The sequence below is a fragment of the Dipteris shenzhenensis genome, chromosome 3 (assembly GCF_047967505.1).
Source record: "Dipteris shenzhenensis isolate YYH24624 ecotype China chromosome 3, Dip_SZ_1.0, whole genome shotgun sequence".
NCBI classification, from domain to species: domain Eukaryota; kingdom Viridiplantae; phylum Streptophyta; class Polypodiopsida; order Gleicheniales; family Dipteridaceae; genus Dipteris; species Dipteris shenzhenensis.
Window position 1 is genome coordinate 40,331,469 of NC_141598.1, and position 13,362 is coordinate 40,344,830.

General features: G+C 44.6%; 1 protein-coding gene across 1 annotated transcript in view; it reads left to right on the forward strand.

Annotated features, from left to right (window-relative positions):
* The first annotated feature begins 352 nt into the window (after window positions 1-352).
* Window positions 353-13,362, forward strand: part of LOC147903804 (serine/threonine protein phosphatase 2A 59 kDa regulatory subunit B' eta isoform-like) — a 47,080-nt gene continuing 34,070 nt past the window's right edge. The window contains exon 1 of the mRNA XM_087401395.1: window positions 353-2,134. Within this exon, the coding sequence (XP_087257521.1) occupies window positions 908-2,134 (1,227 nt within the window). The 5' untranslated portion in view covers window positions 353-907. The remainder of the gene's footprint in view (window positions 2,135-13,362) is intronic.

Below are 13,362 nucleotides of genomic sequence, written 5' to 3' on the forward strand. Positions count from 1 at the left end.
TCTAGGGGTTGATGTGCTATGGAGGTACAATACACTTGCGTTGCATTTGCAGTGATAGTGCTGAGTAGACATCTCTAGAGTTCTAGCATCATAATTGCCAATAGACATCTCAAGAGTTCTACGAGACTTGAGATGATGAAGATGGGCCTCCTCCTCCTCCTACTCCTAGAGTCTTCATGTGGGAGAAGTGAAATAAGCACTTTGACTAATTTTGTAGTAGCAACCAAAAAAGTTAGAGCCATTTGAAAAGCCTTGTAGCAAAAGAGATTAGATCTTCTTCTTCTTCTTCTTATTATTATTATGTGTAACATAGAACTCGTGGACTATCTCAAGCCTAAGCATAAAATGCCAAGCTTCTTTCTGCCATAGCTAGGCTCCTGTAGAGCTCATCTTTCTTATTGGCCTTTTTCTTCTTCGTCTTCTTCTTCACTCTTGATTGCCTTTCTTCTTCTTCTTCTTCTTCTTCTTCTTCTTCTTCTTCTGCTCACTCATCTTTTCAAAGTCTTAGAGAGCTAAGCTCCTTTAGACCTTTCTTATTCTTCTTCTTCTTCTTCTTCTTCTTCTGCTTAATCATCTTTTCACAGTCTTTTGCGTGGCTGTATCAATTGTCACAGCTTTCGCGAGCTATGGAGCCTCTTCCTCCCCTCCAGATTTCCCTCTCCAAGCTTTGATTGCAGTTTGAACTGTTTGAGGTTGGATTTTGGCAGATGCTCCATCCCCCTTGCTCTGTCTCTGCCCTGCTTCTGCTTCCACTCCTCTGTGCCATAGCGAGCTCCTGATTTGTGGCCCCCGGGAGCTGTCCCTGCGTCGATGAGCTTTCCAGTAGCGCCTTCACGCCTGCATTGACGTTGCTCGTCGTAGTAGCATAGGTTGGGGGTAAGGAGAAGGCAAGACCCACTGTCCAGTTATGATCAAACAGTTATTGGGTAGATTTCCCCGGAACAAGGCGTCCAAATCCGATGGCAATGATGCGGCAGGAGGAACAGGGATTGTCGGGAGCGGTCCATTGAGCAATGTTTCCAACAGTGCGAAAGGGACTGCAACGCAATTGCCACCCTCTTCACGAGGTTCTTCAGGATCTCTGGGGAGAATTGTCCCGCATCAGCCAGCTGCAACAGGTGCTGTTTTAGTTCCAAATGGGATTAACATGGCTGGCAACGGCGTTTTTAATCCTGTTTACGAGTCTCTGCCCCTGTTCCGAGACGTGCCAAGCTCAGAAAGGCAAAACCTCTTCATTAAGAAGTTGAATCTCTGCTGTATTGTGTTCGATTTCACCGATTCTACCGAGAACGTGAAGGAGAAGGACATCAAACGGCAGACTCTACTGGAGCTTGTGGATTTTATAAGTGCTGGCAATGGAAAGATTTCGGAAATCGCCATGGAAGAAATCTCTAAAATGGTAGCCACGAATCTGTTTCGCGCTCTACCCCCGTCCATGCATGAGAATACGAATGTTGAGAGTTTGGATCTAGAAGATGAAGAACCTTCAATGGAGCCAGCATGGTCCCATTTGCAGGTTGTGTACGAGTTCTTTATCCGATTTATAATGTCGTCAGAGACAGATGCAAAGATAGCGAAACGGTATTTCGATCATTCTTTTGTGCTCAGACTTCTTGACCTCTTCGATTCGGAGGATTCTAGAGAGAGGGACTACTTGAAGACGATTCTCCACAGGATATATGGGAAATTCATGGTGCATCGTCCATTTATTCGGAAATCAATCAATAACATATTCTATCGTTTCATCTTTGAGACAGAGAGACATAATGGGATTGCGGAGTTGTTGGAGATTTTGGGAAGTATTATAAATGGTTTTGCTTTGCCGCTCAAGGAAGAACATAAGCTGTTTCTTGTGCGTATTTTGATTCCGCTTCACAAACCAAAATGTGTCTCTGTGTACCACCGACAGCTTTCTTACTGCATAACCCAGTTCGTTGAGAAAGACTTGAAGTTGGCTGATACTGTAATCAGGGGATTGTTGAAATACTGGCCAGTTACAAATAGCCACAAGGAGGTTTTGTTTTTAGGAGAATTAGAAGAAATTCTGGAAGCAACGCAGCCTGCAGAATTTCAACGATGCATGGTTCCCCTTTTCCGGCAGATTGGACGTTGCCTTAACAGCCCACATTTCCAGGTAAGCCTTTGCTTTCACATGGGGTTTGCGAGGAGTGAGAAGACCTTGTCATCCTCTTTAAGCGTTCGGGAATTTATTGTGCTTTTTTGGATCTGTCAAGTTTTTGTACTGCTGTAGTTATGAACGACCTCAATAAAATGTAGGAAACTGTTTCATTATTGAATTAAATTCATTGCATTGTGGAAGCTACAAGTTTGATCTCTGGGTTCGGGCACACACAAGTGACAAAACTGTCGTGGACTTTGTAGTTTTTGGCTGTTTCGTTGTCTTGTTCACTGGTCTATGGAGGTAGTTTCACCCAGCCAAGCTGTCCTCATTGTAGCACTCAATGCATTTCATTATGGAAACTAAACCATAATAGGATGGGGCACACACTAAAGCATTGTAGAATTCTGTAGTTTTTTATTTAGTGGGTAGTTTTCCCCCAGTCTGGATCTCCATTATCCTATATTTCTTTATTCCTGGCTGTATTTTAAGAGTCATTGCTTATGCTGTATGATATAATTCAAAGCGTTGCTGTTCAACTATGGTTGCTATCTGAAACTTCTTGACGAATTTTATATGACGAGTTTGTGCATGTTGCCTCGTCTGTTCTAGATATTGGCCATGGTAGCTAGAGAATGGTTTACTGTTACACCCACTGTTGGGTGTTGACGACGTACAGTGGGGATGTCATAGTGGTTAGTCTTGTGTTTTTCAAGGATGAGTTTGGGCATCTTCCTGGATTGTAGTGAAACATTTTCTTACCAATCCAAGCTCTTGAACACTCTGGGTCTGATAGTAGGACAAGTTGTGAGCAAACGCCGAACGTCCCAAGAGCAACGTAAATTAGCATTGAGTCTACAGAATCTAGCATACATTCTTTCAATCAGGTTGATTTGCCTCCTAAGAAGCCCAGGCCTCACATTTACTAAACCTCAGTCTTAATTTGATATTTCAATGCTTCTTGTCCAGTCCAGTTTCCTCTTTGCCTTGAAAGTGAGTTCACTATACATGTGATCGTATTAATTGTGCGACTGACTTTGATTTAGGTTGCCATTGCAGAAGGAACGTCTCTGTCATGAGATGGTTGTTATATCAGGCTTGAAGAAGTTAGTTTCTTTGGATTCACTTTATTTGCGGAGGGCCCCATTAGTGAAGTCTTTTGACCATCAAGCTTCATGTTTCTGTGCCTGCAAGAAGATGCAGAGAGAGAGAGAGAGAGAGAGAGAGAGAGAGAGAGAGATCAATGTCCACGGGAGGCGCCTCACGGGCCTGTGGGACAAAGTACAGAGAAAAAAGAACTCATACAAGCCTCAGTGGGCTGAAGCAAAGGGTATGCTAGTACCCTTGCTGAGTACTAATCTATGCTAACAGAATCATAATCACAGAAAAAGTCAACTACAATTGCATAGTGGGCCATATCAATCAATCTATCCAGGCGCTGGGACGAAACCGAAGCCTGGTACAGTGATGGCTCTCTAGTGGGCTGCGAAGGTGTCTCGTATCTGCGTCTGTCAAGCTGTCTCGTGCTGCGGTGGGGGACGCGGTTTCCTCGCTCTCTGGACTCTCTGGGCTATGTCTAGAGAGAGAGAGCTAGCGCTTAGCTCCAAGAAAAATTTAGGTTAGATTCTCTTGCAAATATTGCAATCCTGTCTGGACTTGAGAATTGGTGCTGCAGCAAGAGATGCCTTGGGATTTCTAAGGGTCATCAGGAGACGCTTTGGGACTTTTGAAGGGTCATTCCATTGTGTCTTCTTGCTTTCTTGATCTTAGTTCCACAACGTTCAAATTCTCTTGTAAATATATGCAATGTTAATTTGAACACTTTGATGATCGTGGTCAAGCTATCATGTCGTTGCTAAAGACGTGGAAGTAAATGCTAGCATTTGTCATAGCAACTTGGCTGCTTGGCCTCTATCCCTTTGAGGCTTGTGTTAGCATGTAACCATCTCTTTGTAAAACTGCATTTTTGTCCCCGGTTTTGCCATAGCTTTTGTAGCTTTTTTTGCTTCACTATCCCCCTGATTTCACATGCATCTTCTGGTATATTGGCAGCTGTTATGCCCCATAATTCCACACGTCATCCCCTCCCTAGTGTTGGTGCGAGGGGGCATCCTTGCTGCACCCCTATATCGCTGCTTATGACAGCTTTTCCCTTGGAACATGATCCATCTACTAGCAGCTGTGTTAGCTCTGCTAAAACTCTCTCATAAAGTCGATATGTTACTCCTTTGAGTTCTGGTGAGACTTGAAGTTTTTCCAGCCTTTCCCACAATTTCCTACGCGTGACTGTATCGAATCTTCAAATCAACAAAGCAACAATAGACAACCTCTTTCTTGTGCTTGGCTCCTTCTGGTGCAGCTCTAATGGCCACTAAATAATCAACCGTCGAGTGTTTAGGACAAAACTCTGCTTGGGATTGCGCTCTGACCCCTTGTTCCTCTGCCTATTTGCTGATTTTTTGCTTGAGGATAGTACCATGTAGTAACAATTTTCAATTAACAAAAAATCTAAATTTGTAAGACTGGATATATTCTAGTCTTACAAAGTTATATTTACTATCACCTTAGCGGACATGATGCCAGTACCGGGCTGTCAACTCTCAAGGCATATACCCACAAAGTTGCCAAGACATCAACGACTATATTGCCCCTTTTCTGGCTGCTGCAAAAAGCACTCAGAATGCATCTGATTCCCTTTTCCTGAGCAATTGCCCCTTTTCTGGCTGCTGCAAAAAGCACTCAGAATGCATCTGATTCCCTTTCCCTGAGCACAAAGGCATGCATCCCTTTACTTGTGCAAATCTCTGATTTTTCTCTGATTTCTGCTTTTTCTCACAGTAAATACTCTCTCAGATAGGTGAAAACTGCTAGCAGAAACAGTCTCTTTTTTTTTTGGGGAACTGTAACCAGATGAAGTAACTGGCTGGTTACTCTAACCAGACTAGTTTTGGTCTGGTTTGGTTGGCTCTCAACTGGACCTCAACCATCTGTAGTCTAGTTAACCAGCTATGGTCTGGTTAACTAAAACTAAGGTTAGTTGGTCAGACTTGGTTTGACTAACCAGTCTAGTTTGGTTAGACCAACCAACTGAACCTGTAACCAGGGTTAACTAACCAGAGTTAGTCTAGCCACTGGTTTGCCACCTCAGCAGTCCAGCTGGCAGTCCAGGTCAGCTGCCATGTGTCGTGCCATGTCATCACCCTGCATGTGTTGTCACATCAGCATTAGCTTCCACTGCCACATCAGCATCCACACGTGCTTGCCACGTCAGCTGGACTTGTCAAGAACTCTGCCACGTGTGCGCCACGTCAGCTCGCACGTGTGGCCACCACATCACCTATGTGCCACATGTTAAATCTGCCACGTCATCACCTCTGCAACTTTCTGAAAGTTCAAGGGACGCTTGGTCTCTCAACGAGCGATGGCGATGGCGGCTTAAACCATGCATAGTTGTGGCTATGGCTCATGATTAGGATGAGGCCCCCCCCCCCGACGGAACACGTTGATGAAAGAACGCCACCCAAAAACACTTTTTGGCGCATTAAATCTATCGCTCTGTTTATCGCCAATGAGCAGCGTTCACTCTTGCAAGCCCCTTAACGCCTATTGTGTTCCGTCAAATGTGCGCTGTCAGGCATCCCGTCAGGATCTCCTTCGTCATTTCTTTTGCCAAGCCTGGAATGTATGATGGCTCTTTAGCTCCCCGTGATCTCCCAACACTAGAGCCAGTTCTCGGAAAGGACGCTCGCATCGCTTGCAAACGCCTCATGACCACGCTTGTTACCTTCACGGACACGATGCTTTTCGTGGTCACGGTGGGTCTCTAGTTTCTTTCCCTCCTTGTCTCCTGGATCGTCACAGCCTGAGAAGGCTATGAGCCATTGCTCTGATACCAATGCAATCCCGAAAGCATGAAAAACCTCTCGCTCTTGTTTCTCTACGAAATGTTACTCGTAAAAGACAGCAAAGTCTCTTTCTTTTCTCTCCCTCTCTCCCTCTCTCAATAGATAGACTAGGGCCCAAGACAATCGTCGGGTTGGACCCCCCCGAAGGTTTTTATTACTTGAGAGAAAACTGAGTACATAAGTTCAGCGTAGAAGCTGTACCTACCTAAATCCAAACGTAAAATGAATCATTGCATGAGCTCTAAGGCTCCCCTTCTTGGCAACAAGCCACTTGTCAATTTCTACTTTACTTTCCTAATTACATGCCACTAAGGGCAACTCTAGAGTCTTCGAAGCACTTGGTCACGCGAACCGCCTCCTAGACTCTTGGTAGCTCCCATAGCGCTTAGGAAAATAACTCTTCCTAATACTTGCAACAATTAATTAAAGCACACACCATGGCACCCATTAATTGTTAGCGCTTTGCATGCAAATAATACACTGTGGACTAATTCTAGTCACGGTGTGCGTCCCCACTGAACACAGGTGCACACATAACAAATATAAAAATATATATTTATTCTCTCGTTGACCGAAGTCAATGCTCTTGATCATAATTAAGGGCTTTGACCAAGGGTCGAGGCGCCTTAATTATAGTCAAGTCTCTCCAACCGAAGTTGGCACAACTCTCCAACCAAAGTTGGCACATCTTGGTTAACCGTAGTTAATACTCTTGGTAATAAACCAAGTCTCCCCAACCGAAGTCAGGTTTACTTGACCAAAGTCTAGTATCTTTGACCGTAGTGAATTCTTTTACCACTTTGACCATTAAAAGAACTCTTTCACCATAATTAACACGTATGAAAACTCTTTAATTATGATCAATTAACTGTACTTTGACTTAGGATATTTACATTGTGGTGACACAAATTCTTTGAATTTTCATCCAAGTGGTGATCAGCTGTTCAACTACATCGAATTATCTTACGCGGGTGCAGAAGCACCAACAGCTAAAAATTCTTGATTAACAAAAAATCTAAAAATTTACGATTGGTTATATTCTAGTCTTACAAAGGTATATAGTGCCATATAGCTTTGCTATTAAGATACTCACCATAATTGTTCGATAATTTTTTGCCATCTTGCTATCTCCCCCCTTATGGATTGGCACATTCTTAAGCTGCCAGTGTGGAGGTAACCCTTCTTCTAGAGCCATTTTCATAAGCTTGGTAAGCATTTTCTTTGTCTCCCTGTCAGCATTTCTGTTACTAGCCCTTGTATGTTTGGAGCTTTCCCTTTAGCTAGCTTGTGAGGCCTTTACCCACGTCCTCCTCAGTTATAAATTGCATTTGATGCATTGATAGTGTAACTGTGTTTGATTTTCTCTTCCCCACCTCTTTCGTAAAAGCTTTTGATAAACTGTATCATTTCTTCCCATTGTGCTTTCCTCTCTTGCTATGCAATTTCTAAAAGAACTTCCTGGGATTTTGTTTCAGCTCCTCAAAGCTCTCAAGCTGGTTGCTCTTGAGAAATATCATTTTCTTAGTACTCGCTATTGTTTATATGTTTGTGCTTTGCATTCTTATTCTGCTGTGTCTGCTGTTTTCTAGGCTCTATTTGCATCCATACAATCCTGGTCATACCAGTGATTACATGGCATTCCCGCACTCCTCCCCTTGCATTCTTATTCTCCTGTTGACACATCCCAGCACTCCTGAAACCCCTGATCTGCAAAATAACCACACACAACATCAGAACTGAGCAGGCTGCTCACCACCCAACCGTGACATCTACGGGATAAGATCCCGAATCAGAAGATGTCCCCTCCGAGCCACGAGCTGAGCTACTGGCACGAACTCCCAATCAGATCCAAACCAGCCTGGTGTCCCATACCACCAGGTGGCGCTGTGAAGCCCTGGATCTGCCACTGAGCCTTGGGCTACGCTAAGATGCAGGCGCGCGTCCGCGACACAATCCAGGATCAGACCTAGCACCTGGGAACCAGACTTGCTCCCAACTGCACACTGAGAACTGAACCCCCTGGGCCTCTTTTATAGACTCGGGCCTCGGCGCCAAAAATAGCGAAGACCTATAAATAGTTCGTACCCTTGCCACTCAACCCGAGAATCAAGCCTGCCTAGCTCTAAGCCTCCCCAGGCTAACCTGAGCTAGTTCTGTGTACCTAGTACACGTCAGATACCGATCCGTGCACATGACATACTCCCCCTCCTCTAAGAACTCACTCCTGAGTTCGCTAAGAAATCGGGAAATGTTCTTTGGAGGTTTTGTAATGTCTCCCATGTTGCATCCTCCTCAACACGATCCTTCCACTTAATCTTGTATTCCGTGATAGTACGATTTCGAATCTGTCTTTCACGGAATTCAAGAATAGATTCAGGTTCGTGAGGAATAAAAGTTAAATCTGTAACTTCTATAATCTCATGAGGAGAAACAATTTGATCATCTGCACCCAATACTTCTTTCAGTCGACTGACATGAAAGACTGGATGTACTTTAACATCAGGAGGCAATTCTAGCCGATATGCAACTGGTCCAATTCTTTTAATGACCTTGAATGGGCCACAGTATCTGGGGGATAATTTCGGAACCAAACCAGTACTTAGGCTCTTGGATTCCTTAGGAATTCTCAAATATACCATCGTTCCTTCAGAGAACTCTCTAGGTGAACGATGTCTATTAGCATAAAATCTGTCCCGATCTTGGGCACTTCTAATAGACTCCTTGGCAAACTGCAACATTTCCTGCATGTCTTGCAAGAAGTTCTTAGCAGCATCATTTTGAATTTCTTTTAATCCTACCATAACTGGTGACTTAGGTTGAAACCCGTACATAAGCATAAAAGGACTATAACCTGTACTAGAATGCTTTGCACTGTTGTAAGCAAATTCAATAATGGGTAGATAATCTTCCCATGAAGACTGTCTCTTAGATACATATGCCCGAAGCATGTCTTCAACCAACTGGTTGACCTTTTCGGTACTGCCATCAGATTGTGCATGATCTGAGGAACTCATACTTAGAGTAGTTTCTAACTTCTCAAATACAAGTGTCCAAAAGTTACTTGTAAACTTTGAGTCCCTGTCACTGACTATGTCAGATGGCAAACCATACAGCTTGAACAAGTGGTCCACAAACTCGTGAGCCACTGAACAGCTGAAATAGTTGTTCTTGTAGGTAAGAATCTAGCCATTTTTGTCAAACGGTCGACTATGACCCAAATAGAGTCATGACCCTTGCGCGTACGAGGCAAACCAGTAATAAAATCCATGGAAATACTCTCCCATTTATTACCTGGAATCTGTAATGGCTGTAATAAGCCCGCGCTTCTAAGGCGTTTAGCCTTAGTAACCTGACAAACTCGGCAACCTACCACATAGTTCTCTATAAATGCACGCATCTTAGGCCAATAAAAGGTATGCTTCACAAGAGACAGAGTCCTATGTATACCTGGATGTCCCGCACTAGGAGCATCATGACACTCCCAGAGAATCTTGGATTTTAGGTCTAGAACATCAGGCACACAAATCTTTTCATTCCGGAACAGCAAGCCGTTCCTAATCATCCACTGACCTCCCGCCGCCTGTATCCTAGGTGGCACAATCCCTGAGTCCTGGTCAACCATGGAATTCCCATCCTGGACTCTCTGCCAATAAGAACTGAAATGACTATCAGTTGCGTATAGCCCTCTCAAGGATTGAAATAGGTCTGAGGATATTTCCGTAAATGACAAAGCATTTACAAACTTAACTCGACTTAAGGCATCCGCCACACTATTCAACGAACCCTTACGATAACGTATTTCGAAATCAAAATCCTGCATTAACTTTGCCCATCTGGCTTTCCTTCCTCTCAATTCTGATCCATCACACACATACTTAATTGACTGGTGATCAGTCAATACAAGGAACTTTGAACCATACAAGTAGTGTCTCCAAACCTTGAGAGCATACACCACCGCATAAAGTTCCTTCTCCAGTGTGGGCCAACGATACTGAGTGTCGTCTAGCTTCTTACTCTCAAAAGCTACAGGTCTACCTTCTTGGAATAGAGCTGCCCCAATCGCATAATCACTCGCATCGGCCTCTAAAACATAAGGCCGGGTAGGATCGGGTAATGCAAGAACGGGTGCTTCCTTGATAGATAACTTCAAGGTTTCAAAAGCCTTGTTCATTGCATCATTCCAAGGGATCGGTTGAGTAGACCTGCGTCCACGACCTTTCAATATGTTGGTCAAGGGTACCGTGATTTGTGAATAATCACGGACTGACTTCCGAAGAAATACCGTAAATCCTAGGAAAGAGCGAAGTTGTTTCACAGTCTGAGGGATAGGCCATTCTAAAACCTTCTGGATACGATCCAGATCAATGCTAATACCTTCAGAAGAAATCTTGTGTCCTAAGTAAATGATCTCTTTCATAAAGAAGTCACATTTACTCATCTTGGCATAAAGCTTATGCTGTCTTAGAACAAGTAAGACAACCCGAAGGTGTCCTATATGATCCTCAAGCGTTTTACTATATACCAAGATATCATCTAAGAACACTACAACAAATTTGCCCAGATAATCTCTGAACAAATCGTTCATCATCTGCTGAAAAGTAGCAGGAGCATTGGTCAAACCAAAAGGTAATACGAGGAACTCGTAATGACCATACCTAGTCCGGAATGCGGTCCTATCTATGTGTTTAGCATAGATACGGATTTGGTGATAACCCGTACGCAAATCAATCTTAGTGAAATACTTCGCTCCGGCCAAACGGTCTATCAAATCATCAGAGCGAGGTAAAGGATAGCGATTCTTAATTGTAACTTTATTTAGTCGTTTATAATCTATACACATCCTCCAGGAAGAATCCTTCTTCTTTCTTAAGAGGACAGGTGCACCCCAAGGAGATTTACTTGGGCGAATATAGCCCATATTCAGGTAATCCTGAAGCTGGATAGCTAACTCATCCTCCTCTACCTGGCTCATCCTATACGGTGGTACACTGATAGGTTGAGCCCCTGGGACTAAGTCTATGCGATGATCTACTGCCCTTTCTGGAGGTAAACCTACCGGCAGTTGAGCTGGGAATACGTCCTTAAATTTATCTAACAACATTCTCAATTCTCGGTGTTCAAACACACTTAATTCATTTTTGTTAATGACAGAAACAACAAATGAAGAGAGTGGAATCAAAACACACTGATAGACATCATAATGAGAAGTGTTCAATATATTCCGAAGCTGCATCGCAGATACAATAGGCCCCTGAGAAGGGATAATCTTATCACACTGAATACAAAATTGGGTGCCTTTGTCTACAAAAGAAAGCGTATGCTCCGTCCATCCGATCTGGATATTGTGGGTTTTAAACCACTCTATCCCGATCAGCAAGTCTACATGCTCTAAATGCATAACGTAACATGTGAGAGCTCCCGTGTAGGCTTGAATCCGGATGGGAAGCGCTTCAACCTTGCGATCCCAAAACTGCTTCCCGGCTGGAAGCTGCACCTCGTAGGTGTGGTCGCTAGGTACTGTGGACAGCCCCATCTTCTGCACAAATTTGTAATTAACAAAATTGTGAGAGCTGCCCGGATCAAAGAGAATGTGAACCTGTTGGTCCCTAACTTCTCCATAAACTCGGAAAAGATCATGGGAACCAAACAACGAAGTATTAAAGGTACAATTGCAAGAAAGGGGGCAGGTAATGACATTTACTGAAATACCTGTCATCGTAACCTGGTTGGCTCCCTTGGCTGCGGTACGTGGACCTGCCTGGAGCTTCGGTCCTAGCACCAATCTCTGGTTCTTCCGCTTAGGACACTCATTCTTCGTGTGGCCCCGCTCCTCGCAATAAAAACACCGGCTCTCTTTCTTGAGCCTGAGAGTACGAAGGAAACAGGCCTTACCATTCTTCGCAGGAGTTAAGCTTTTCTTGGAGGCGTTGTCCGTAGACTTCGTCTCCCCAATACCAGTCGCATGCTGAAAGAACTTGCGTTTGTTCTTTCCGCTGGTCTCGGTAACTGTGGTTGCCTTGGTTCCGGCCATGGTATCATCATATATGCGCGCATATGTCATGGCCTCCTGCAATGTTGTGCACTTGTTATTCTTAATCTGTAACTTATAGGAGTCTGGCAAACCATCCACGAAAAAACCTAACAAGGTTACAGGATCCATTTTAGTGGCCCTGGTTTGCAGATCCCTAAATCTTTGAAGATAAACTTCAAAAGTTAAATTCAATTTTGACATATCGAGGGCTTTGAGCTTGCCGACGATATCGTAGTCATCTTCCTTCTTCAGGAACTCCTTCCTGAAGATACCCTCAAATTCTGTCCAAGTGTCAGGCTTAGGCTGAAGTTCTTTCCACCAAAGCAAGGCTTTACCTGACATAAACCCTGCTGCTAGCTGAATCTTTTTCTCGTCTGGATAGGGGTGAAATTGGAAGTGTACTTGCCACTTGTGCAACCAAGTGTCAACCACCTCCTTTGTTCTTGATTTTTGGTCACCTGGAAAGGGATCCGGAGTGATATTCGGGCCTAGCACGGAGGCCATGGCATCCACATGCGTGAGTGCCTGAACCGTGCTAGCCAGAAGAGTCAAAGTGGCTTGTATCCCTTGGAGTTGCTGTGTCAACCCCGATTGATTAGCGTTGACCTGCTCAAATTTACCATCCAGAGCAGTCGTGAACTCACTGAAGGCTTTCTTAGTGATCAGGTCGTCATAGAGACCCTGATCATCCTCTCCCACTGGAGTGTAGTCTAATTCCTGCTCCCCCATAGTGAACTCGGGATTCGGAGCATCAGACATGGCTGAATACTGATTCGATTACAAACGGAGAGAAATAAATAACTGAAACGGAGCACGGAGGGAGATGGAGTAGAAGAAAACCGTCCCAGATAAATCTGACAGAAAGGATGCTGGAATCTGGAAGACCATGAGTCCTGGTGCCTCCCCGAATCTGCAAACCGGATGCGCAGTCAACAATAGAGGCCGTACGGACTGCTGACGTGGCCTGTACGGCTGCTGACGCAGTCCGTACGGTGGCTGCAGAAGCTGGCGCAGGCGCTGTACGGAGCAGCAGCAGGTACAAGAACAGGCGAAACAGTCCGTACAGGCTGTACGGCTGTCGCTGTAACTGTACGGACTGGTACGGAAATTTTGGGAGCTGTGCAGGGCTGACGCAGGCAAGGCGGATGCAGGGAAACTGCTCGAACAGGGCGCTGCTGAAGGGCGAGGCTGGCTGGCACAGATCTCGAGGTAACGTCTCGAATCTTGGGCTGCTGGTGGGTTGTCTAGCACCCAGCCCCCCATCTATATAGGGTGCAGGGCGGCCTAATTTGGAAGCTAGGCTTCCA